Below are 25,767 nucleotides of genomic sequence, written 5' to 3'. Positions count from 1 at the left end.
TAGGAAGCCGTCCAAACCTTTTTTAAACTCTGCTAAGCTAACCATGTTTACCACATTCTTTGGCAACGAATTCCAGAGTTTAATTACATGTTGAGTAAAGAAAACTTTTGTACGATTCATTTTAACTTTACTACATTGTAGCTTCATCGCATGCCCCCTAGTCCTAGTAGCTAGTCGCTTATTAAAAGGGCCACAAAGAGGCATATTTTCAAAGCACTTAGCCTCCCAAAGTTCCATAGAAACCTATGGAACTTAGCCTCTCAAAGTGCTTTGAAAATATGCCTCAAAGTGTTACTTAGAAGCCACTTACAGACGTTTGCAGATATCTCTATATAAAATGCACCTCCAACGTTCTAATGAAGCCGGAAGCCAGAAGCCTGAAACCGGAAGATGTAGTTGTGTAGATTGCTTTTTCCCCATGAGTGTCTGCCCGGCCCTCGCGTCGGAACGTAATGATGTCAAGGGCAGAGCAATGACACTCACCGAATTGCATCGCACCGCATCGCACAACCACTCATATGCCACGTAGAGGGGGGTGGTACGGTATGCGGAGGCAGAGGGAATCCTCTATAGCAGCTGCAAGTACACTGTGTGAATTGGTACTGCAACTGCTGAAAACAAGTTAGAAGCGGTAGGAACGTGGCATGAGAGAAGCTCAACCGTGGACGGGGACTAGAATGGGGAGATGCGCTGGAGCTGGGACAGATGACAGATCGTGGGGGTGAAGGATCCTGGTTTTTTGAATGAATGTTAAAAGGGGTGCTTGGTGTGTGAGTCCCTGGAACTGGGAGGGGGGACCCTGGAACTGAGAGGGAAGGAGGGAGGGGGGACCCTGGAACTTGGAGGGAGGGAGGGGGGACCATGGAACATAGAGGGGGACCCTGGAACTTAGAGAGGGGGACCCAGGAACTTGGAGGGAAGGGGGGACCCTGGAACTTGGAGGGAAGGGGGGACCCTGGAACTGGGAGGGAGGAGACGACCTTGGAACTCGGAGGGAGGGGGGAGACGGCCCTGGAACTCGGAGGGACAGAGGGAGAGAACGGCCCTGGAACTCGGATAGAGGGAGGGTGAGAACACATTTATCCTAACAATCCCTTTCAACACATTAATTGCAGAGAGGCAATACCTTGCTAGCGCCCGTTTCATTTGTTTCGGAAACAGGCCTTTTTTACTAGTGTTATAATAAATACTAGTAAAAAAGGCCCATTTCTGACACAAATGAAATGGGCGCTAGCAAGGTTTTCCTCGGAGTGTGTATGTTTGAGAGTGTGTGTGAATGTGTGAGTGTGTGTGTGTGTGTGAAAGAGAGTGAGACTGGGTTCGAGTGTGTCTGTGTGAGAGAGAGTGTGTGTGTGAGCATGAGTGTGTGTGCCAGGGCACCCCACTCCCTCCCAGTTCCAGGGTCCCCCCTCCCTCCCGCCCTCCGAGTTCCAGGGTCGTTCCCCCCCTCCCTCCCTCCCTCCCTCCCTCCAAGTTCCAGGGTTGTTGTCCCCCTCCCTCCCTCCGAGTTCCAGGATCGTCCCCTCCCTGCCTCTGAGTTTGAGGGTCGTCCCCTCCCTGCCTCCCTCCAAGTTTCAGGGTCCCCTCCCTCCCCTGCATTCATCCATATGCAGGCAATGTCCTCTGTGCCCTGCCCCCTCCATCCATCCATGTGCAGCTTCTCTCCCCTGTCCCCTCCACCTCCCTCCGAGTTCCAATGTCCCCCTCCCTCCCTCCTATTTCCAGGGTCCCCCCTCCCTCTGTCCCTCCCTCCCAGTTCCAGGGTCCCATGGAACTGGGAGGGAGGGGGGACGGAGAACGTTGGAGGAGTGATGTCAGCACGTGGTTACGATCCCAGTGAGACACATTGGAATGTTGGAGGAGCAAATTATTATATTAGATCTGTTTCTTACTGGAAATTCTTAAAAAAGGAGGAAAAAGACCTCAAATGTCCCAGTTTAGCAGCAAGTAATACATTTTTAGTGCCAGCGTTCATTGGACTCCACTTTTCTCATCGGTCTAAAAAAGTTCCTTTCAAAATTTTTTACTATCATTTTTCTCTATCTATTCTGCACTCAAGAATAGTTTGTGCACTCGAGTTTCTCAGAGGGAGGTTTCTTCCAGCCCGTTCAGAGGAAAGAAATGGGATAAAGCCTACCGCAGACTCCGGTTCTGGCATCCAGATGTCCTCCTCTGAAATCTTCCCCATAGCACACAGTATCTGAAAGTACACAAAATCAGTTTCCGCAGGTGAGCTTTGACTAGTTGATACCACTTAACTATATTGGAGGAAAGAATCGTTTAGGAGAAAGTAGTGAGAGAGTTGAGGAAGTTGAGTTGGTCAAAAGGAAGACTTAGAACTTCCGTAATCCACAAGGGTAATCTTCAGCCCACAGCAAGGTGCTCAACATCCAGGGCGTGCACTGACTCAGAAGTTAACCAGGCACCAGCCAATATTCAGACCGGTGCCTGGTTAACTTGGCGCATAAGTTAGGACAGTCATTTTGCTGTCCTAACTTTATACGCTTAACCAGTTAGTGGACTGAATATCATCACTAACTGATCAAGTAATAGCTCTACCCAAGTTCTGCCCCAAGATCGCCCTTAACCTAACCAGTTAGGTAATGGATGGCTACTGGTGATATTTAGCAGCATTACCTGGATGGTCAACCAACTCAGTGGCATTAACTGTGCAGGTGCCTCTCCTGTTTTGTTAAACTCCTTTGAATATTGACCCCCATGGTTACTTGTCCTAGCTATGTCCAGCAATTACCAGCATGCCACACAGTACACTTTAATGTTCCTGTGGTCCAACTCTCTAGGGTTTGTTCTAGGTACCTCAGTTTTAACACATCGAAAACTCTTCCTCAGCACAGAATTTGGTTCTGAACAACATGCTGTACAGCGCAGCCTGAAAATCATCTCCCAGTGAATGTCCTCTCACACTGCGATCTTCACCCCTCTCCATACCTCTCTGGCTGCTCTCTCTCCAGCCTGCACAGCTCCTTCCATGTACCCGCTCCACTGCGTTGCTGTCTCTGTTCCAGCAAAGTAGATTCTGCCCACTGGTTTGCGAATGACCCTGTAATGCAAATTTTAAATAACACTTTACAGAGAGCCTCCCAAGTCTAAATCTGTCAAAATATCTGATATGGGGGGTAGGGCGAGAATGCTTCTTTACGTTAGAGGGTACACACGTGTTCTCTGGCCTGAGTCAGCTGTGACTTATTCACAGAACCATTAAATATGCAAATCTGGGAAAAGTCTCATAAGAGAAGGTGAGTGGGAGGTGTGAGGCTGAAGCAGTACGGGAAGACATGTCATGACTGTGTGATGAGAATGAATCGAACGAAATTACATGTTGTATGTTACATTCTGGCCCTGCTTTTCAGTGGCTAACACTGAGTTATGGGGAAATGGGTTCTTGTTTTTTAAATTGTTGCCATGTTATTGTACTGTTATACAGTCCCTAGGAGAAAACGGGAGGAGGGGGGAAGATTATTATTATTTTATTATTTATTGCATTTGTACCCCACATTATCCCACCTATTTGCAGGCTCAATGTGGCTTACAGAGTGTTGTTATGACATCATCATGACAGGATCTAGATACAATCAATATTAAACAGAAGATGTAAGAGGGATAAGAGAAGGAAGATGACCTTCACACTGACCCCAGGACAGTGGCTCTATTTTGTGACCTTCAGGTTCTAAGCATCCATACAAAGCATGTAGGGTAGAGTACAGCTCCCTCTAATCAGGGGCGTAGCTACATGGGGCCACGGGGGCCTGGGTCCCCGTAGATTTGGCCCTGGACTCCCCTGCCGACGACTCTCTCAACCCCCTCTCCCGCCATCGCCGTCGCCTACCTTTGCTGGCAGGGGACCCCAATCCCCGCCAACCGAGGTCCTCTTCTTCCTTCGTTCTGTTTCTGAGTCTGATGTCCTGCACGTTGTATGTGCAGGACGTCAGACTCAGAAACAGAATGAAGGAAGAAGAGGACCTCGGCTGGTGGGGATTGGGGTCCCCCGCCAGCAAAGGTAGGCGACGGCGGGTGAGGGTTGGCGGCAGGAGGGGGGGGTTGAGAGGGTCGTCGGCGGGGGGGGGGGGGCAAAGATGTGGTGGTGGTGGCGGCGGCGGCGGCGGCAGCGGTGGGGGGTGTCGGTGGCATCGGGGGGGCTAAAATGCGCCCCCTCACCTCGGGCTCTGGACCCCCCTCCCACCGAAGTCTGGCTACGCCCCTACCTCTAATCTTGAGCATTTGAAATGAGAAACATTGAGTGCCCTCGGTATGGGACCTATAGAGTAACTGATTGGGTTAAAAATTGGTTGAATGATAGAAGACAGAGGGTAGTGGTAAATGGAGCTTGCTCTGAAGAAAAGGATGTCGTCAGTGGAGTACCGCAGGGATCGGTCTTAGGGCCGGCTCTTTTTAACGTCTTTGTGAGCGATATTGCATAAGGGCTGTCTGGTAATGTTTGTCTCTTTGCAGATAATACTAAACTCTGCAACAGGGTGGACACCCTGGAGGGTGTGAATGACATGAGGGAGGACCTAGCGAAGCTGGAGGAATGGACCGATATTTGGCAACTAAGGTTTAATCCCAAAAAATGCAGGGTCATGCACTTGGGTCGCAAAAATCCGAGGGAACGGTACAATATAGGGGGTGAAGTGCTTCAGTGTACAAAGGAACAGCGGGACTTGGGGGTGATTCTGTCTGATGACCTTAAAGTTTCCAAACAGGTAGAAAAAGCGACGGCCAAAGCCAGAAGGATGCTTGGGTGCATAAAGAGAGGCATGACCAGCAGGAAAAAGGAGCTGATAGTGCCATTGTATAAGTCTCTGGTGAGGCCTCATTTGGAGTACTGTGTGCAGTTCTGGAGACCACACCTACGGAAAGATATAAACAGGATGGAGTCGGTCCAGAGGGCGGCTACGAAATTAGTAAGCGGTCTTGATGCAAAAATTATAGGGACAGGCTTATGGACCTCAACATGTATACACTGGAAGAGAGGAGGGAGAGAGGAGACATGATAGAAACGTTTAAATATCTCAAGGGCATTTATGTACAGGAAGAGAGCCTTTTTGAAATGAAGGAGAGCTCTGGAATGAGGGGGCATATGACAAAGTTAAGAGGGAATAGGCTTAGGAGTAACCTAAGGAAGTATTATTTCACAGAAAGGGTGGTGGAGGAGTGGAATGGCCTGCCGGTGGAGGTGGTGGAGTCGAGGACTGTTCATGGGATAAGCATGTGGGATCGCTTAGGAACAGGAAGAATTAGGGGTTACAGAGGATGGGCAGACTGGATGGGTCATATGGCCTTTATCTGCCGTCATGTTTCTATGTTTCAAAGATATTTGAGGAAATGTGTCCTCTAGTCTTGCTTTTACAACTGAAGATTGCTCTCTGTAGAGCAACGTTGAGACCCTAAATGAGGTCATGAAACCTGTGTTTGGGGTCACGACCTGGGCAGACACCTCATAAGAACATAAGAGTAGCCATACTGGGTCAGACCAATGGTCCATCTAGTGCAATATCCTGTTTTCCAAACAGTGGCCAAGCCAGGTCACAAGTACCTGGCAGAAACCCAAATCGTGGCAACATTTCATGTAGAACCCCAAAGAATAGCAAGATTCTGGAATCCTAAAGAGTGACAAGGTTCCATTCAGAATCTCAAAGAGTAGCAACATTCCATGTAGAACCCCAAAGAACAGCAACATTCTGGAATCCCAGAGGTTACTTTATCTCTAACATAGTAACATAGTAGATGACGGCAGAAAAAGACCTGCACGGTTCATCCAGTCCGCCCAACAAGATAATTCATATGTGCTACTCTTTGTGTATACCCTACTTTGATTTGTACGTGTGCTCTTCAGGGCACAGACCGTATAAGTCTGCCCAGCACTATCCCCGCCTCCCAACCACCGGCACAGACCGAATAAGACTGCCCAGCACTATCCCCGCCTCCCAACCACCAGCCCCGCCTCCCAACCACCGGCTCTGGCACAGACCGTATAAGTCTGCCCCGCACTATCCCCGCCTCCCAATCACCAGCCCAACCTCCCAACCACCGGCTCTGGCACAGGCACAGACCGTATAAGTCTGCCCAGCACTATCCTCACCTCCCCACCACCAGCCCTGCCTCCCAACCACCGGCTCTGGCACAGACCGAATAAGACTGCCCAGCACTATCCCCGCCTCCCAACCACCAGCCCCGCCTCCCAACCACCGGCTCTGGCACAGACCGTATAAGTCTGCCCCGCACTATCCCCGCCTCCCAATCACCAGCCCCACCTCCTAACCACCGGCTCTGGCACAGGCACAGACCGTATAAGTCTGCCCAGCACTATCCTCACCTCCCCACCACCAGCCCTGCCTCCCAACCACCAGCTCTGGCACAGACCGTATAAGTCTGCCCCGCACTATCCCCGCCTCCCAATCACCAGCCCCACCTCCTAACCACCGGCTCTGGCACAGGCACAGACCGTATAAGTCTGCCCAGCACTATCCTCACCTCCCCACCACCAGCCCTGCCTCCCAACCACCGGCTCTGGCACAGACCGTACAAGTCTGCCCAGCACTATCCTCACCTCCCAACCACCAGCCCTGCCTCCCAACCACTGGCTCTGGCACAGACCATACAAGTCTGTCCAGCCAGCACTATCCCTGCCTCCCAACCACCAGTCCCGCTGCCCACCACCAGCTCTGGCACAGACCATACAAGTCTGTCCAGCACTATCCCCGCCTCCCAACCACCAGTCCCGCTTCCCACCACCGGCTCTGGCACAGACCGTATAAGTCTGCCCAGCCCTATCCCCGCCTCCCAACCACCAGCCCCGCCTCCCGATCTTGACTAAGCTCCTGAGGATCCATTCCTTCGGCACAGGATTCCTTTATGCTTAACCCACGCATGTTTGAATTCCGTTACCGTTTTCATTTCCACCACCTCCCGCGGGAGGGCATTCCAAGCATCCACCACTCTTCTCCGTGAAGAAATACTTCCTGACATTTTTCTTGAGTCTGCCCCCCTTCAATCTCATTTCATGTCCTCTCGTTCTACCGCCTTCCCATCTCCGGAAAAGGTTCGTTTGCGGATTCATACTTTCAAATATTTGCACGTCTGTATCATATCACCCCTGTTTCTCCTTTCCTCCAGGGTATACATGTTTAGTTCAGCAAGTCTCTCCTCATACGTCTTGTAACGCAAATCCCATACCATTCTCTCTAGAGTGCATGGTCTTTTTCTCACTGTTTGTTTATTTCTGTTGTATCCATCTCTGTAGTCACGATCGAGGTTCTCCATAATAAAACAGGTCATAGCATAACAGATACCACTCTAGCCACACAGGTCTTCATCTGCCATCATTTACTATGTTACTACGTTCTCCCAGTCATCAAAAGGTTTTGGCTATTTACTCAGAATATTTAACAACATAAAATATTTAACAAAATAAATTTTTGTTCTTCTTGGAACTAGTTCATTAGCAAGAATTCATTAATGTTATCATACCGTCCATACTGGGTCATGATCCCCGGTGGGAAGTAACATGTGTAGCACCCGCCCGAGTACTGCTCCTCACACCAGTTCTTCTCTTCGTAATGCACCGGCTGCAAAACACAAGTCCCAAAACTCAGTTATAAATGCCCCATCCCATCCACCAATAATAACAGAGTGGTGGATATTTAAAAAGCAATTATACTTTCACACCCTCATTCTATAACAGGCCACTTAAAGTTAAGTGCCATTGGAATGCTTAAATTTACAGAATACTGCCATTCAGATGCATAAGTAAATGGCTATTCTATAATCTTTGCATGCTAATGTTAGTGCATCAATGCACAGGGTATTCAGAAGGGTGGGGCATAGTTAGGGCCAACATTTACCTGCTTATTTACAGAATACTGTAATTTTTTAATTTTACATTTGTATCCTGTGCTTTCCCACTCATGGCAGGCTCAATGCGGCTTACATGGGGCAATGGAGGGTTAAGTGACTTGCCCAGAGTCACAAGGAGCTGCCTGTGTCTGAAGTGAGAATTGAACTCAGTTCCCCAGGACCAAAGTCCACCACCCTAACCACTAGGCCACTCCTCCACTGTTGCTACTATTTGAGATTCTACATGGAATGTTGCTATTCCACTAGCAACATTCCATGTAGAAGTCGGCCTTTGCAGATCACCAATGTGGCCGCGCAGGCTTCTGCTTCTGTGAGTCTGACGTCCTGCACATACAGAAACAGAAGCCTGCGCAGCCTTCTACATGGAATGTTGCTAGTGGAATAGCAACATTCCATGTAGAATCTCCAATAGTAGCAACATTCCATGTAGAATCTCCAATAGTATCTATTTTATTTTTGTTACATTTGTACCTCGCACTTTCCCACTCATGGCAGGCTCAATGCGGCTTACATGGGGCAATGGAGGGTTAAGTGACTTGCCCAGAGTCACAAGGAGCTGCCTGTGCCTGAAGTGGGAATCAAACTCAGTTCCTCAGTTCCCCAGGACCCAAGTCCACCACCCTAACCACTAGGCCACTCCTCCACAATTCAAGGGGTCGATATTAAGACCGCAGGAGTTAGAAAGGGCTAACTCCCGCAGTCGGTGCTAAATCTGGATATTCAATGCTGGACCATTTCCAGTGACCGGCATTGAATATCTGGCTTATTTTTAACCGGTTTGAAGATAACCAGCTAAGTCAACATTCAGACTTAGCTGGTTATCTTCGGCCAGGTTTTCGAACGGCCAAATATGGCTGCTAAACCCGGTTTAAAAATCAGTGTTTAGGCGGTTATATCACGCCCACCAGCCTGTCCATTTGTCCAGAAATCCGGACAAACGGGCAGATTGGCAAAACTCGCCCAGTTGCCAGGACATGCCCTCAAAAAGAGGACATGTCCGGGTAAATCTGGACATATGGTAACCCTAGGCATGGCATGGGGACCCCCGCCAGAAAAGGTATGTAGAGTTGTGGTGAGGGCAGGGAGGTGGGGCAAAATATTCCCTCCACACACACACACGCATTGGGCTCCGCCCCCCCCCCCCCCCCCCCAATTTTTGTGGTCAGGCTACGCGGCGGTCGGGGGGCGGCCCGTGGTGGTCCTGGGGAGGCCTGGCAGTGCCGGTCCTGGGGGAGGTGGCAGCAGTGGCCTTGCCCTGGGTCTGGCTTAGTCTCTCAGCGGCCCTGGTCACCTGGCCTGGTGGATGCTCCTTTACCCCTCCCTGAATCTGCAGGAGTAGACACTCCATCTTATCTTGAGTGTATTGTGCTCTCTCCCTCCCTCTCCTCCCAAAGGTGAACTCATTTTTAACACCTATTTGCACAAATTCGACATCCTACTTCAAATAGTCTCCCAAATATCCCGCCTCTGCAATTTATTTATTTATTTATTTATTTATTTATTGCACTTGTATCCCACATTTTCCCACCTATTTGCAGGCTCAATGTGGCTTACAAAGACCTGTTATGGCATCGCCACACCAGGGTAAAGAATACAATTGGTGTTACAAAGAGATCAAGTGGTAAATGGAGTTTGCTCGGAGGAGAGAAAGGTGAGTAGTGGAGTGCCTCAGGGATCGGTGCTGGGGTCGATTCTATTCAATATATTTGTGAGTGACATTGCCGAAGGCTTACAAGGTAAAGTTTGCCTTTTTGCGGATGACACCAAGATTTGCAACAGAGTGGACACCCCGGAGGGAGTGGAAAGCATGAAAAAAGATCTGCGGAAGCTAGAAGAATGGTCTAACGTTTGGCAATTAAAATTCAATGCGAAGAAATGCAAAGTGATGCACTTAGGGAATAGAAACCCTCGGGAGATGTATGTGTTAGGCGGGGAGAATCTGTTAGGTACGGACGGGGAGAGGGATCTTGGGGTGATAGTATCTGAGGACCTGAAGGCGACGAAACAGTGTGACAAGGCGGTGGCCTTAGCGAGAAGATTGCTAGGCTGTATAGAGAGGTGTGACCAGCAGAAGAAAGAGGTTTTAATACCTCTGTATAAGACATTGGTGAGGCCCCACCTGGAGTATTGTGTTCAATTTTGGAGGCCGTATCTTGTGAAGGATGTGAAAAAAATGGAAGGGGTGCAAAAAAAAGCAACGAGAATGGTATGGGATTTGTGTTACAAGACGTATGAAGAGAGACTTGCTGACCTGAACATGTATACCCTGGAGGAAAGGAGGAACAGGGGTGATATGATACAGACGTTCAAATATTTGAAAGATATTAATCCGCAAACGAACCTTTTCCGGAGATGGGAAGGCAGTAGAACTAGAGGACATGAAATGAGATTGAAGGGGGGCAGACTCAAGAAAAATGTCAGGAAGTATTTTTTCACGGAGAGAGTGGTGGATGCTTGGAATGCCCTCCTGCGGGAGATGGTGGAGAGGAAAACGGTAACGGAATTCAAACATGCATGGGATAAACATAAAGGAATCCTCCTCAGAAGGAAGGGATCCCCAGAAGCTTAGCCGGTGGTGGGAGGCAGGGCTGGTGGTTGGGAGGTGGGGATAGTGCTGGGCAGACTTATACGGTCTGTGCCAGAGTCGGTGGTGGGAGGCGGGGCTGGTGGTTGGGAGGCGGGGATAGTGCTGGGCAGATTTATACGGTCTGTGCCCTGAAAAAGACAGGTACAAATCAAGGTAAGGTATACACAAAAAATGGCACATGTGAGTTTATCTTGTTGGGCAGACTGGGTGGACCGTGCAGGTCTTTTTTTGCCGTCATCTACTATGTTACTATGCTACAAAAAGGTTTGGTCAAGCAGTTATAGAAAGAGACATTCTGAATAAAGGTGGTAGGTGTTATGTTATAGTTAGTTATGGGTTATCGTGGTAAGCCTTGTTAAAGAGATATGTTTTCAGAGATTTGCGGAAGTTAGTTAATTCGTTGGTAGTGCATTTCACAGCTGTGTGCTCATGTAGGAAAAGTTGGTCGCATGTGTTAGTTAGTGAGCAATAACCTTGTCAGAACTCCACCTCCACCACTCAGCAACAATGTTCAAAACATCAAAGGCTCTTGCCCTGAGGAGGTAAACTTCTGATTTTCTTTAAGTGTATGTAAATTACACACATTTATTTGCAATGAACAGTGACATTTCAGAAACACAGCGCCCTCTTGTGGATGTTTATGCATGGGGTTTATAAGGTCTGGGTATTAGATCATGTGTGCAATCTAGGAGACCAGAATCAGTGTGTAAAGAAATATTTTCTCTGATCTGTTTTAAATAAACTAAGTAACTTCATTGCCCGCCCCCTAGTCACAAGTTATATAAGAACATAAGCATTGTGGCCAATCCAGGTCACAAGAACCTGGCAACATCTCAACTGAGTTTGATTCCCACTTCAGGCACAGGCATCTCCTTGTGACTCTGGGCAAGTCACTTAACCCTCCATTGCCCCATGTAAGCCGCATTGAGCCTGCCATGAGTGGGAAAGTGCAGGGTACAAATGTAACAAAAATAAAATAGATACTATTGGAGATTCTACATGGAATGTTGCTACTATTGGAGATTCTACATGGAATGTTGCTATTCCACTAGCAACATTCCATGTAGAAGGCCGCGCAGGCTTCTGCTTCTGTGAGTCTGATGTCCTGCACGTACGTGCAGGATGTCAGACTCACAGAAGCAGAAGCCTGCGCGGCCACATTGGTGATCTGCAAGGGCCGACTTCTACATGGAATGTTGCTACTATTGGAGATTCTACATGGAATGTTGCTACTATTGGAGATTCTACATGGAAATTCTATGTGGAATGTTGCTACTATTGGAGATTCTACACGGAATGTTGCTATTCCACTAGCAACATTCCATATAGAAGGCTGCGCAGGCTTCTGTTTCTGTGAGTCTGATGTCCTGCACGTACGTGGCTGACCACGGGTTTAAAGATTGACCTAAAAGAATACTGTAAATATATAAAATGAGAGAGATTTTTATTCCGATTTATGGTAGCGGAGAATATCATCTCTTACGTGCAGCGCCTTGTCTGTTCCCATGACCTTTGCATACAGCTGACAAATTCTCTTCTTCCTACAGGGCAGAGAAAAAAAATCTCAGAAATCAAAGCAGAACTACATTATCCATCTCCTTGACTTGATCAATTGGCTTAATATTCTGCTTCTCACGAAGCACCGTTGTGGAAAATATGAAATACAATATAAAAAAATTAAACAGATTACCGACAGTCGGTTCAAAACTCTGCTGCCCGTCTCGTCTTCCACCAGGGTCGCTTTACTCATACTACCCCTCTCCTCAAGTCGCTTCACTGGCTCCCTATCCGTTTTCGCATCCTGTTCAAACTTCTTCTACTAACCTATAAATGTACTCACTCTGCTGCTCCCCAGTATCTCCCCACACTCGTCCTTCCCTACACCCCTTCCCGTGCACTCCGTTCCCTGGATAAATCCTTCTTATCTGTTCCCTTCTCCGCTACTGCCAACTCCAGACTTTGCTCCTTCTGTCTTGCTGCACCCTATGCCTGGAATAGACTTCCTGAGCCCCTACGTCTTGCCCCATCCTTGACCATCTTTAAATCTAGATTGAAAGCCCACCTCTTTAACAATACTTTTGACTCGTAACCACTTCTATCCACTCGCCTCCACCTACCCTCCTCTCCTCTTTTCTCTACACATTAATTGATTTGTTTGCTTTATTTTTTGTCTACTAGATTGTAAGCTCTTTGAGCAGGGACTGTCTTTCTTCTATGTTTGTGCAGCGCTGCGTACGCTTTGTAGCGCTATAGAAATGCTAAATAGTAGTAGAAATAGTAGTAGTAGACATAAAGGGCAGTTCTACAATGAGGCGCTCATGGGTGCGCACCCCTTTGTGCGCAGAAGTGGAGATTCTATAAAGGCCGCTCAAATTTGGGCGCAATCCCTGAGCTGTGCGCACAACTAAATTAGTTAACGAGCCACTAAGACTCAATAATTTACTGCTAACAATCAGTAGCGTGGAGTTGCCCGCACAAATGCCTATGCGCGATTCTATAAAGAACTGCACCTAATTTCTCTCATGTGCCACCCAAAAGGGGGGGGGGGGTATGGCCATGGGATGGGTATTTCCGAAAGTTCCACGCAGCGTTACAGAACTGGGGAGGAGGTGAGCGCTGGATTCAGCAGGCGTTAAGTCCTGGCACCTTATTTTAGTCATGGGAATTGGTGGTACGCGCTATTCTCTAAAGGCTGCTGATCCCAGAAGAGCGCTCAGCGCTGATGTTTCCCGGCCCCATTTGTGTAAGCAGATTAAGGGCATGTATAAGTGTTATACCATGCACATGCAAAGGGGCGGAGCATGGAAGGGACGTGGGAGGAGCTCCCAGGTGCGCATGTCATTTACAGAATAATGTAAGTTACGTACACCCTTGTATCATTTGGGAACCTACAGTTAGACTAGGCATATGGCTGGTGCAACTATGGACATCTAAATTTAAGGTGCGTCAATGCTACAGTGAAATCTGGAGCATCACCCAACCAACCACCCTTTTCCCTATTTGAGATTCTACATGGAGATTCTACATGGAATGTTGCTACTATTGGAGATTCTACATGGAATGTTGCTGTTCCACTAGCAACATTCCATGTAGAAGGCTGCGCAGGCTTCTGTTTCTGTGAGTCTGACGTGCAGGACGTCAGACTCACAGAAGCAGAAGCCTGCGCGGCCACATTGGTGATCTGCAAGGGCTGACTTCTACATGGAATGTTGCTAGTGGAATAGCAACATTCCATGTAGAATCTCCAATAGTAGCAACAGTGGAGGAGTGGCCTAGTGGTTAGGGTGGTGGACTTTGGTCCTGGGGAACTGAGAAACAGAAGCCTGCGCGGCAAGGGCAGGCTTCTACATGGAATGTTGCTAGTGGAGGAGTAGCCTAGTGGTTAGTGCAGCGGACTTTGATCCTGGGCGACCTGGGTTCGATTCCCACTGCAGCTCCTTGTGACTCTGGGCAAGTCACCTAACTCTCCATTGTCCCAGGTACAATACCATAGATTGCAAGTCCCCTAGGGACAGAGAAAATACTTGCATATAAAGTGTACACAGCACTGCATACGTCTAGGTAGTGCTATAGAAATGATTAGTGGTAGTCCTGTCCTGCTCACTGCAAACTCTACATGAGCTGCAATTTTCAAAAGTTGAGGTACACATGAGGAGTGAACTGCTTTCCTAGAATGGGCAACAGACTCAGAGGCCACACTTGCAAATACAGAAGCAACACAAATGTGTGTTAAGAAAAGCAAGTCCAATTGATATTCCATTCTCTACAGCCATCTTCTCTCCTGGGGGGTGCTTACCTTTCCTCAGTGCTCAGGTGAGTCAGAGCAGACGCTTTTCTTGCCAGGATGAAACTGAACAACAACAAAAATATTTCCATTAATGGGGTTATCAATAGAAATCAAACAAAATAAAACATGGAAAAGAAAATAAGATGATACCTTTTTTTATTGGACATAACTTAATACATTTCTTGATTAGCTTTCGAAGGTTGCCCTTCTTGGTCAGATCGGAAATAAGCAAATGTGGTAGCAGATAGTATATATAAGTGAAGCTTCAAAGCAAAACTTATCACCTGGGAAGTTTAATACAATGACATTCTTCCTTTGCATGTTGGGTTTGGTTCATTTTTAAAATCTTTTCTTCCCCCTGAATTTTCCATTTACTGAAAATTAAAAAAAAAACCTTAAAGAGCCACAGCCTTGAGAACAGAGGGTAAACGTTCGCATTACAAGACCTTCAACTGGACGTGATAGGTTGGACTATCCAGGGCCCAAGAGGGGAAAGCAGTGATGGTTTCATCAGTTCTGTATAATTTAAGGGACTCCCTCTGTTGAATTACAAATAAATAGGGTGATTAAAAAATCATTTTGTATTACAAAAAAAAAAGTTGAGATGGATTAGAGCATATTTGGATGCTTCCTCCTTTTGAATGGTCTTGCAGAGTCTCTTGTTATGTTTCAACTTTTTTTTTATTATATTATCGTAATAACAGACCATTATACAACACCAAAATGAGTATATATACAACGCAGTCATCTAATTATATCATCAACAACTTGTTTGTAATAATTTTTCCCCCCCCCCCCCATGTTCCCCTTTCTCCCCTCCCTCCCTCCCCCACTCCTCCCCTCCAACAACTGATATATTATTGTGATATTATTGCCAAAAGTAAAAATTAACATCATTTACATAATAAAATGTAATAGTATCAACCTCCGATGACTTATGTGTTTTTCATTTGTTATCCTCCAGTTTCGACTATATATTATATCCAATATCACATCTTGATCATAATATCCCCCTCCCCCCCTATTTACCTATAGATATGTCTTCTGTTATCACAATTGACACCCAAACAAAAACACACAAACAAAAAAAAAAAAAAAAACCATATTATTACAGATTGTTAAGAATTCGACTTCTCCCTCTGTGAGTCATCCCATCCAAATAACACCCCCAGATTTTTAGAAAACGCTCTTTGCGTTTGTATGTCCCTTTTGCCTCTCTCGCTTCCCAAGTGAGCAATTGATGTACCTGGTTCCGCCAATGCCAGAAAGTCGGAGGATGTGCAGAGGTCCAGTGCTGCATTATGCATTTCTTGGCAATGAGACATGTTTTGCGGCATAGCATCATTTTATCTTTGTTTAGCCTGGGAAAGGCGTCATGTTTATCTAGCACTAGACATAGAGGGTTCAATGCAATATCACAATTGACAGTTGTAGATAGAAATACAGCTATATGTCTCCAGTATTTTTTTATGATTGGACACGCCCATATCGCATGATATAGCGTATTATCTGCCCTCTGACATTTCAGGCAGGTAGCGGTATGGATGCCCCCTGATTTGTATAGTTGTGTCTGGGTAAAATAAGCCCTATGCAATATGCGAAACGCACATTCCCTTAGGTTAGCCCCTCCTACTATTCTGGGCATATCCTGTATTTGTTTTACAATATTCCAACCTGTCAATGCCTTGCCTATATCTGTTTCCCATTTCTGACGGAGTTGACTAAACTCTCTCTCAGGCATCAGTCCCCACAATTTCAGGTGTATACTGGAGATTGATGGCACCTCCTCAGCTATTTCTTCAAAGAATTTTCTAATTTTCTCACCTAAGTGTTTCTTAATCTCATCTGTATTTAGTGTGCGCACATAGTGCGTGAGTTGGCTATGCGCAAAATAATCCCTCCATTGTGCGTTAGTTTGCATTTGTGTTACTGCTTTGATATGCCCATCACCCCCCAATATATCTTGCATAATTGCTATGCCGTTTCTTTCCCACATGACAAAAGTTTGATTCTCTATCCCCGGTACAAACATCGGGTTGCCCCTTATAGTTAATAGCTCTGTATTAAAGGGGTCTCCCCCCAGAAGTTTCCCTATAAATCTCCACGCTTCCCTAGTAGGCTGGAGCAAAACACTATGTTTAAATCTATGGGGGAGTATCTTATTCGGGGTATGTAATAACGCTAGATAATTATATGGGGCGAAGTACACTATCTCATACTCAAGTGGTGTATGATCCGATGCATTCATTACCCAATCTCTAACCTGTCTTAGCAGGCAAGCCATATTGTAGTATTTGATATTTGGAATCCCCATTCCCCCTTGTCTCCACCCTCCTAACAGGAATTTCAATTGAAGTTTGGCCCTTTTCCCAGCCCAACAGAATTTTCTCAGAAGTTTATAAAAGTATTTTATGTCAGTCTGCTTGAGTTTTAGTGGTAGAACTTGTAAAACATACAGCCACCTCGGCATTATTACCATCCTTGTTAAACATATCCTCCCTGTCAAGGATATCGTAAGATTTTGCCAAGAGTTTAACTGGTGCATGGTCTGCTCTTTGAGTTTGCTAACATTAAATCATAGAGATCTCTTGTATTTACCGGTAATATAATCCCTAAATATTTAAAAGATTTAGTTGCCCGCTTTAGAGGGAAATCTATGGGCCACAGGCTATGGGCATCTGTATTTATAGCTAAGGCCTCTGATTTGTCAAGGTTTAGCGTGAATCCCGAGTAGTCTCCAAACTCCCTAAAAATCTCTAATAAATTACCCAGCGCTTCTCTTGGGTTCTTTACAATAATGAGCAAGTCATCTGCAAATGCAGCCAGTTTGAACTGCTGGTGTTGTATGTCTACTCCAGGCACCGCTGGGCATTCTTGAATATCCCTAATTAGAGGGTCTAGATATAGTGCAAATAGTAAGGGCGATAGCGGGCAGCCTTGTCTCGTTCCCCTGCCTATATGAATTGCCTCAGATAAGTTCCCATTGACCATTACCTGCGCTAGAGGGTCTGCATATAAAGCTTTAATAGCCTGTACAAACTCTCCTTTTATACCATATCCCTCCATCACCTCATATAAGAAAGACCATTCCACTTTGTCGAACGCCTTTTCAGCGTCAAAACTAATCATTAAAGCTTGTTCATTAGTGTGCTCTAAATATTCCAATGATGTCAAAATTCGTCTGAGATTCCTAGCTACCGACCTACCCTGCACAAAGCCAACTTGAGCTTCATGGATTATTTTTGGGAGAACACGGCCTAGTCTATTTGCTAAAATTTTTGCAAATAGTTTTGCTTCATGATTAATAAGCGATATAGGGCGATACGATGTTACTAGTTGCTCATCTCGATTAGGCTTTGGAAACACAATTATACGCGCTAGATTTAAATGTTCAGGTAATGTACCTTTTGATATCCATTCTTTAAACACTTTAGTTAATGTAGGTACAATCGACTCTCCCATTAATTTATAAAATTCTGCTTTGTATCCATCGGGCCCTGGCGCTTTACCCATCTTGCTATGTCTTATAGCCCATGTGATCTCATCCTCACTAATCTCCGCGTTCAGTAGATTGCAGTCATGTTCATTTATCTGTGGAATCGTAAGGTTTTGGAGATATTGCGTGCCTGATAGCCCTTCTTGTTCTGTGGACCTATATAAGTGTTGATAATATGTTTTAAATACCTGTCTAATTTCTTTATTGGAATGTATCACATTTCCCTCTTGTGTTTTAATACTAGTGATATTTCTGGAAGCGTATCTAGGGGCAATAACTCTTGCCAGAAGTTTCCCTCCCTTATTCCCAAATTTATACAATTGGAATCTATAATATGTTTGGGATTTCACTTCCCTATCATGTAATAAGGAGTTATAAGTCGCCTGTATTTCTAATATCTCCTGTCTAAGCCGAGGGCAAGGATTTAAGCCATAATGTCTATTTACTTCTCTCATTTGTTTCTCCAATCGCAGGATTTCCCTATCTCTTGCACGCTTGTATTGGGTAGTAAAACTGATAGTTTCTCCCCGCAAGACCACCTTTGCAGCTTCCCAAAAACTAGTTGAAGTTAGTACTGTGTCTTCATTAAAATGTTTATACTCTGCCCATTTCGTTTGTAAATGTTCTCGAAATCTCACATTATTTACTAAATACGTTGGGAACGTCCACCCCCGAAATTTCTCTTCTTCCCCTCCCCCCATCCAATTCATATGTACCGTCGCATGATCCGAGATAACGCACGGTCCTATATCAGCGTCTCTAATTGTGGGAAATAATGTGCTTGATGTTAATAGGTAGTCAATCCTGGAAGAGGTACCATGAGCTCTTGACATATGTGTATATTCTCTGATCCCAGGATGCAACGTCCTCCATATATCTATGAGATCTAGTGTGGTGCACAATTCAGGTAGTCCTCTAGTTTGTGTACGGTGGATTGTTGCCGGAGGGTGCGATCGGTCCACTTGTGGGTCCCAGGTCATATTAAAATCTCCTCCTAATATTATTGGTATAGATTCTAAACGTGCTATTTTTGCCACTAATTTTTTGTAGAATTTAAGATCTAGGACATTTGGGGCGTATATACTGCCCAATAAGAGTTTTTGTCTATTAATTGTGACAATAGCTAACACATAACGTCCCTCAGGATCCTGGATTGTCTTATGAATGTGATTTGTTATTCCTTTTCTAATTAGAATTGCTACTCCCCTTTTTCTCCCCACCGCTGCTGTTGACATACATTCCCCCACCCACCATTTATTCAATTTAGCATGTTCTTCTGCAGTTAAATGTGTCTCTTGTAAAAAGGCTATGTCAGCCCTAAGCCTTTGGAGGTGTCTTAAGATTTTTGATCTTTTTATAGGCGAAGGGATGCCCCCAACATTCCATGTAATAACCTTAATTAGTGTATCTGCCTTGGCCTTCCATCTCCATATTTACATGATCTTGATGTCCGAGAGGAGCCAGCCCAGCCTCCAGCCCCCCCCCCCCTGTTCAAATAATCGGGCGAATAGTCTATCTTTCTTTTCAGGTATCACTTGTGTTTTCTGGTAATGTCTCCTGTACCCTCCCTCCCTCCCCCCCTCCCCTGTCCCTTCCCTTCCCCTGGGAATCCCCTCTCCCCCCCTACTATCCCCTTCTATTCCTATTGGAATTAGGTCACCTTCGACGCCTTTCCCTTTTTTTGTTTTCCCCCTGTTCTCATTTGTATGCAATATATTCGTCCTACTGTTTCCCTCTATATATTAGCTCGCTGATGAATCTTTTACATATTTTTGACCCCTCTATCGATTACTAACACATTTTAACCTTTAACCATACAGTGCAACTTAACATAAATATCAATGCAGTGTTTTATAATTACTCAACATTCTTCTCTTCATCCTTGTACTATCTGCTATTAGGTTAGTTCAATAAGTCTATGATGATCATTCTCATAAACCTATATGGTTTCCACCGGCCAGATCAGTGTTTCATCATCTATGTCCCGTTCCTGCCATAAGACAACTTCATTTGTAATCCAGGGCTTCTATGGATATAACATTTTCTTCTGTGTCAATTATAGTCCCACGTATATGATTTGGGTCCTTCCAACTAAGCCCCAACATCCTCTTTAAAGCTCTCTTTAAAGTTGCTTCTTATGTCTTACTATTTCCACAATAGTCATACCTATCTTGAATCCAAAATTCTGCGCTTAGTTTAATAGTAACAACAGCTTAACAAATTTGTTCATCATACCTTTCTTCATCTCTGTATTAACTGCTGTCAGATTGAATCAAGATATTTGTTATAGTTAAATTAGTGAGTTTAGTTGGGGCTCTTCTTCAAAATTGCTCAGTCTGTATTTCAGTTCAGTCTTACTGTATCCTTTTTTTGTAAGCTCAGCCTCCCTTATAATGTAGATTCATCCATTGGGACCAAGTTCATAGTTGAATTCTGTGTTTTATTCTTTCTGTTGATGTTTTCTACTGTTTACACCCATATCTGTTCTGCTATGTTGGTTAAACACAGTCTCAGCTTCAGGGTGAGAATACTATTAATTATCATTGTCTTTCTGTTGAGATCTCTTGAGCTTAGTGCCCCCAATTGGTGCATTGGTTATTTATCCCTTCTAATTTTATATATTCTTCATTTGAGCTTAGTAGCACTTCATTTTTCTCCTTCCAGTTGATCTAGGAACTCTTTCGCCTCCTCTGCTGTGGTAAATATTTTATTTCCCGTTTGGTGTGTTACTCGCAATTTCGCTGGATACATCAGTGCAAATCTAACTTTTCGCTGTATCAACTCCGAGCACACTGGGGAAAATTTCTTTCGTTGCGCCGCTACCGCGGCAGAGTAATCTTGAAAGCATAATACTTTCCTATTGCCACTGTGTAGATCTTTTCCACCTCTCATCGCCTGCAAAATGGCTACCTTGTGGGCAAAATTAAGTATGCGACAAATAACTACCCTGGGCCGCCCTTCTGCTCCCTGCTTAAGGCCCAGCCGATGCGCTCTTTCAATTCGCAGCGGGCCCAACTCCGTTGGTAGTTGTAGTTCTTTGGTAAGCCACGTCTCAAGGTATTTGGCCAGGTCTCGTTCTCCTAAATCTTCAGCAAGCCCCACGAGGCGAAGATTGTTACGCCTCGATCTGTTTTCGAGGTCCTCGATTTTATCGGCGTAAGTAGCTACTAGTTTTTGTAAGCGGCTTACTTCTGTTTCCACTTTGTCCACGCGATCTTCCGTATCACTTGCCCGTTGTTGATATTGTCCCATGTCCAATTGTATCTGCGTTACGCTATTATGTAGTTGTTCTAGTTTGTTATCCAGCGCTCCCAGCTTTTTCTCCAATATGGCTTCCAATGCCTGAGTAACCTCCCCAACAATCTCGGCTGCCCACGCGGATCCCACCGCTGATGTCCCCGGGCTCGCCGGAGCCGCCATCTTGTCATCGGGCGGCCGGGTCTTTTCTCTATCTTTTCTGGTAATCTTAGATGTCATTCTCCTCCAAATTGGTATTAAACTTTTCTCCTTTTAAGCACTCTTCGTTTACCTTCGTTTGTGGGGTATTGTATCCAATTTTTAGGATGAATTTTTGATAAAGAATCTAAGGGAAGGCAGGAGCTGCGCACTCAGCGTCTTCTCCCGCTCATCGCGTCACGTGACCGGCTCCAGAGTCTCTTGTTAACTCAACTTGACTATTGTAATATGGAGGGGCATAATCGAACGGGGCCGGCCATCTATATGGGCGTCCATCTCTAAGGCCGGCCCTGGAAAGCAGCATACCCGACCGTATTATCGAAACAAGATGGCTGGCCAAATCTCAACATTTGGGCCAGCGTTAGAGATGGCCGGCATTAGAGATCGCCGCCGATAATGGAAACTAATGGCGGCCATCTCAAACCCGGCCAAATCCAAGCCCTTTGGTCGTGGGAGGAGCCAGCATTTATAGTGCAGTGGTCCCCCTCACATGCCAGGACACCAACCGGGCACCCTAGGGGGCACTGCAGTGGACTTCAGAAATTGCTCCCAGGTGCATAGCTCCCTTACCTTGTGTACTGAGCCCCCAAAACCCTCCAAACCCACTACCCACAACTGTACAGCACTACCATAGCCCTTATGGGTGAAGGGGGGCACCTACATGTGGGTACAGTGGGTTTTGGGTGGGTTTTGGAGGGCTCATGTTTATCACCACAAGCGTAACAGGTAGGGGGGGTGGGCCTGGGTCTCCCTGCCTGAAGTCCACTGCAGTACCCACTAAAAACTACTCCAGGGACCTGCATAGTGCTGTGATGGAGCTGGGTATGACATTTGAGGCTGGCATAGAGGCTGGCACAAAAATGTTTATAATATTTTTTGTGTGTGGGAGAGGGTTGGTGACCACTGGGGGAGTAAGGGGAGGTGATCCCCAATTCCCTCCGGTGGTCATCTAGTCAGTTGGGGCACTTTTTTGAGGCTTGGTCCTAAAAATAAATGGACCGAGTAAAGCCGGCCAAGTGCTCGTCAGAGCCGGCCTTCTTTTTTCCATTATTGGCCGAAGCCGGCCATCTCGTAACCACGCCCCCGTCCCGCCTTCTGTACCCTCCTGAAACGCCGCCTTGAACTTTGGCCGCCCCTGCGACAGAAAGCAGTTGAAGCCGGCCAAAATCGGCTTTCGATTATACCGATTTGGCCGGGTTTAGGAGATGGCCGGCCATCTCCCGATTTGCATCGAAAGGTGGCCGGCCTTCTCCTTCGAAAATAAGCAGGATAGTCCTTCTGGGTTGTCCTAAACTTTTGTTAAAGAAGCTGCAGACCATTCATAGTACGGCAGCTCTTGTGATATTTTCTGCTCAGTAGATGGACAGAGTTACCCCATTGTTCATCAGATTACATTATTGCCTATAGAAGCACGGATCCAATTCAAGTTACGCATTACAATCTTTAACATTCTTTATCTGTAATATATCTTAAACTTGATTGGTTTTCCAAGTGCCATTAGGTTAAAATAGATTGTGAAACTCATTATTATTAAGTTTTCCAAATCCTAAAGGTATCCACCTCATGAGGATTGTAACCACATATACGTGGTATATCAAACTCCCATTCCCACCCCTCCCCCAATGAAGACATTGCAGCAATAAGGTTATCACACATTCTACGGGATTCGCTGCTAAATATGGAACTCTCTTCCAACTCATTAGAACTCTTGGGTCCTATGTATTATTTAGAAAAACACTTTAGTCTTTCAATTTTAGGAACTACCTTCTATGTCAGTTTCTTCTACTGATGTTAATTCCCGGGGATTGCCTGGTTTCTTGACATGTGGTCCGCATAGAACTTTTTTGCGGGATATAGGAATATATTTTTACTTACTTAAGACTAGAGAATGACACAGGGACGGGAACCCACAGTAACTACGGGGATGGGGACGGGGACGGGGAAAGAGCCTACAGGGATGGGGTGGGGACTGATCCCACGGGGACAGAGCAGGAATGAGGACAGAACCCGTCAGGACGGGGACAAACTCTGTCCCCGTGTCACTTTTTATTTTGAAGCCTGTCAATGAACTGGACTGTTATTTATGTTTGATTGATGCAGACAACAATCTTTTTATTTTTTGGAAAAATAAGAAACATGCTGGCCACAGCTAGCAAAATTTGCAAGGGGGATCCTGTACATTCCTGCTACCAGCACATCTTCTAAGAAGAAATCTTCTATTACAAGAGGGACTGTGGAAGACGGGAGAGCTAGACTGAATCCTGAGATTGTTGATGACTCCTTATTCGTCCACAGATTAAAAAAACATAACAGTGCTTCACAGGGCATATTTCTCCCCTCTAGGGCATACAGAATGGGTTGTATTTGGTACCCCTGGACATTTTAACAGGGTGGATTAGGATTCCTTGGGTAGTAGAAGTCAGCTATTGTTGGGGTTGGAAGGGTAGAGGGTGGTGGTGGTGGGAGGGTTTATTATAGTTGCTCATTGTTATTATTGTTTTCCATTTGTGATTTATACACAATAGTTGCACAGCATATTGTTCCGTTTTATACTTTAATAAAAAGATTTAAACATAAAATCATAAGTGTTTGAGGATTCTGCAGATGAGAACAGAGCCCACTGGGATGGAGCAGGGATGGGGACAGAACCTGCGGGGACGGGGCGGGGACGGAGATGGGGCCTGTGGGGACGGAGATGGGGCCTGCGGGGACGGGGTGGGGACGGAGATGGGGCCTGCGGGGACGGGATGGGGACGGAGACAGAACCCACGGGGATGGGGCGAGGACAGGATATATTTTATCCCCGTGTCATTCTCTACTTAAGACCCAGAGAAAATCAAGGCATACGATCCCAGAGAGACACAATGGGACAAAAAAGATGGGTAACTCGGTTTTGCAAGTAATCCTGCAAGCTAAGATTATATCTGATAACAGACGTGCTTATTTCTGCCCACTGTGTGCATTTTCTTCTATATGAAATACTGTACAAAATACATATACAGCCTGTATCACCCATTACCCCATAATGGCAGGAACAGAACCGTCAGGCTTGGTGTCATCCAGCGCAACCCCAATGGGCGCATCTTCATCCTCGATGATCATAGAACCGGAGTAGCCTGTTACAGGTGGAAAAACAGATGGGCGTTACAGAATCTGTCGGAAGAACATTAGGTATCTGAATTATTGTGTCGTTACACCAGTGGTGCACATTCTTTCGTGTGTTAAGACACAGAAGGAGCTTAGCCGAGATTGGGTGGCAGAGCTAGCCAGTGGTGGGAGGCGAGGATAGTGCTGGGCAGACTTATACAGTCTGTGCCCTGAAGAGGACAGGTACAATCAAAGTAGGGTATACACAAAAAGTAGCACATATGAGTTTGTCTTGTTGGGCAGACTGGATGGACCATGCAGGTCTTTTTCTGCCGTCATTTACTATGTTACAGATAGCTCCAGTTACACGATGCTCTTCCTAATTTGTGTCATAACATACAACAGAACGTGGTCTGCATGTGATCATCGGCATATCCCTGAGGATGGTGGGGTCGGAGGAATATGTTCTGTCTTCAGTTGTTTGAGACGTGCTGGTGTCCCTCCCCCCGTTACAACATATATGGCATGGTTCCAATATGCCGGGAACATTTGTCAGTACATTACATGGTAGGGTCTCTACCTACTGCTTTAAAACAACGGCAAAATGTTCAGAAATAGTAAGTGTTATGATCAGGAAAACACAGGTCGAAAATGTTCATGTTTCTCTCGTGTCATTTGCGGGAATGTTTTCTTTGGGTTGGGATTTTTTCCATATGGGAACAACGTCATTAAGAGCACACGCTAATTCAGAAAGCGTAAGCCCTGTTCATGATGAAGGTCCTCTTTTGAGGATCAAAGTCTGCTGCACTAACCACTAGGCTACTCCTCCACTCCATAGCGTCTGTATGTTCAGTCACACACACACCATCAAGTACACATTGTTTGCAAACAGGACACACTCTTCATGAACAGTAAACACATGACCCACAAGAGGGAATTCAGAAAATGACACTGAAAATTCGATGACGTCAAAATTCAGCGCTAAGGGCTATTCTAGAAAGAGAGCGTTTGACACAGATCCAGCACCTAAATTTTGGACACTGTACTTCTGCCTGTGAAAAGCAGCTGTGAATACCGGTGCCCAAATTAGGGGCACTGTGGGCAAATTCTGTAATTCCACATGCAACTTTTTGGAACGCCCCTGGCCACGCCCCCTGGCCATGCCCCTTTTCAGATATGCACTGTGAGAGTTAGGTGCCGAGCCAGTTGCGCACTCAAATTCTAATTGACGCCAATTAACTGCAGTAATGGGTTGTTAGAGCCCAATTGTTGCTCATTAAGGGCTCATTGATCAACTTGGGCATGTGCCAAAGATTCAGCGTGCACTTTTAGGCACCATATGTAGAATCTGGGAGACAGTGTGCACTCTTTTGAAAGATTGCACAGCCGCTCAAAAAGGTCTGCGCTATTAACAGCATTTCCTATGTTGTGTCAAGCAAATGCCCCTCCCTAGCAGATGTCCCTCAGGGGATGAACCAG

At 45.9% G+C, this 25,767-nt stretch overlaps 1 protein-coding gene across 1 annotated transcript in view; it reads right to left on the bottom strand.

Moving 5' to 3' along the window:
• The window catches only part of LOC115458927 (amine oxidase [flavin-containing] A-like), a 109,483-nt gene that overhangs the window by 3,318 nt on the left and 80,398 nt on the right, over positions 1–25,767 (bottom strand). Inside the window, exons 9-14 of the mRNA XM_030188783.1 lie at positions 24,221–24,317; positions 14,259–14,312; positions 11,946–12,003; positions 7,489–7,586; positions 2,950–3,061; positions 2,138–2,200 (exon numbers count right to left, since the gene is read on the bottom strand). Coding sequence (XP_030044643.1) covers positions 2,138–2,200; positions 2,950–3,061; positions 7,489–7,586; positions 11,946–12,003; positions 14,259–14,312; positions 24,221–24,317 — 482 coding nt within the window. The remainder of the gene's footprint in view (positions 1–2,137; positions 2,201–2,949; positions 3,062–7,488; positions 7,587–11,945; positions 12,004–14,258; positions 14,313–24,220; positions 24,318–25,767) is intronic.

This window comes from Microcaecilia unicolor, unplaced genomic scaffold (assembly GCF_901765095.1).
Source record: "Microcaecilia unicolor unplaced genomic scaffold, aMicUni1.1, whole genome shotgun sequence".
NCBI classification, from domain to species: Eukaryota; Metazoa; Chordata; class Amphibia; order Gymnophiona; family Siphonopidae; genus Microcaecilia; species Microcaecilia unicolor.
The sequence above is the reverse complement of the archived record's forward strand: the minus strand, read 5'-3'. Positions and strand labels throughout refer to the sequence as shown.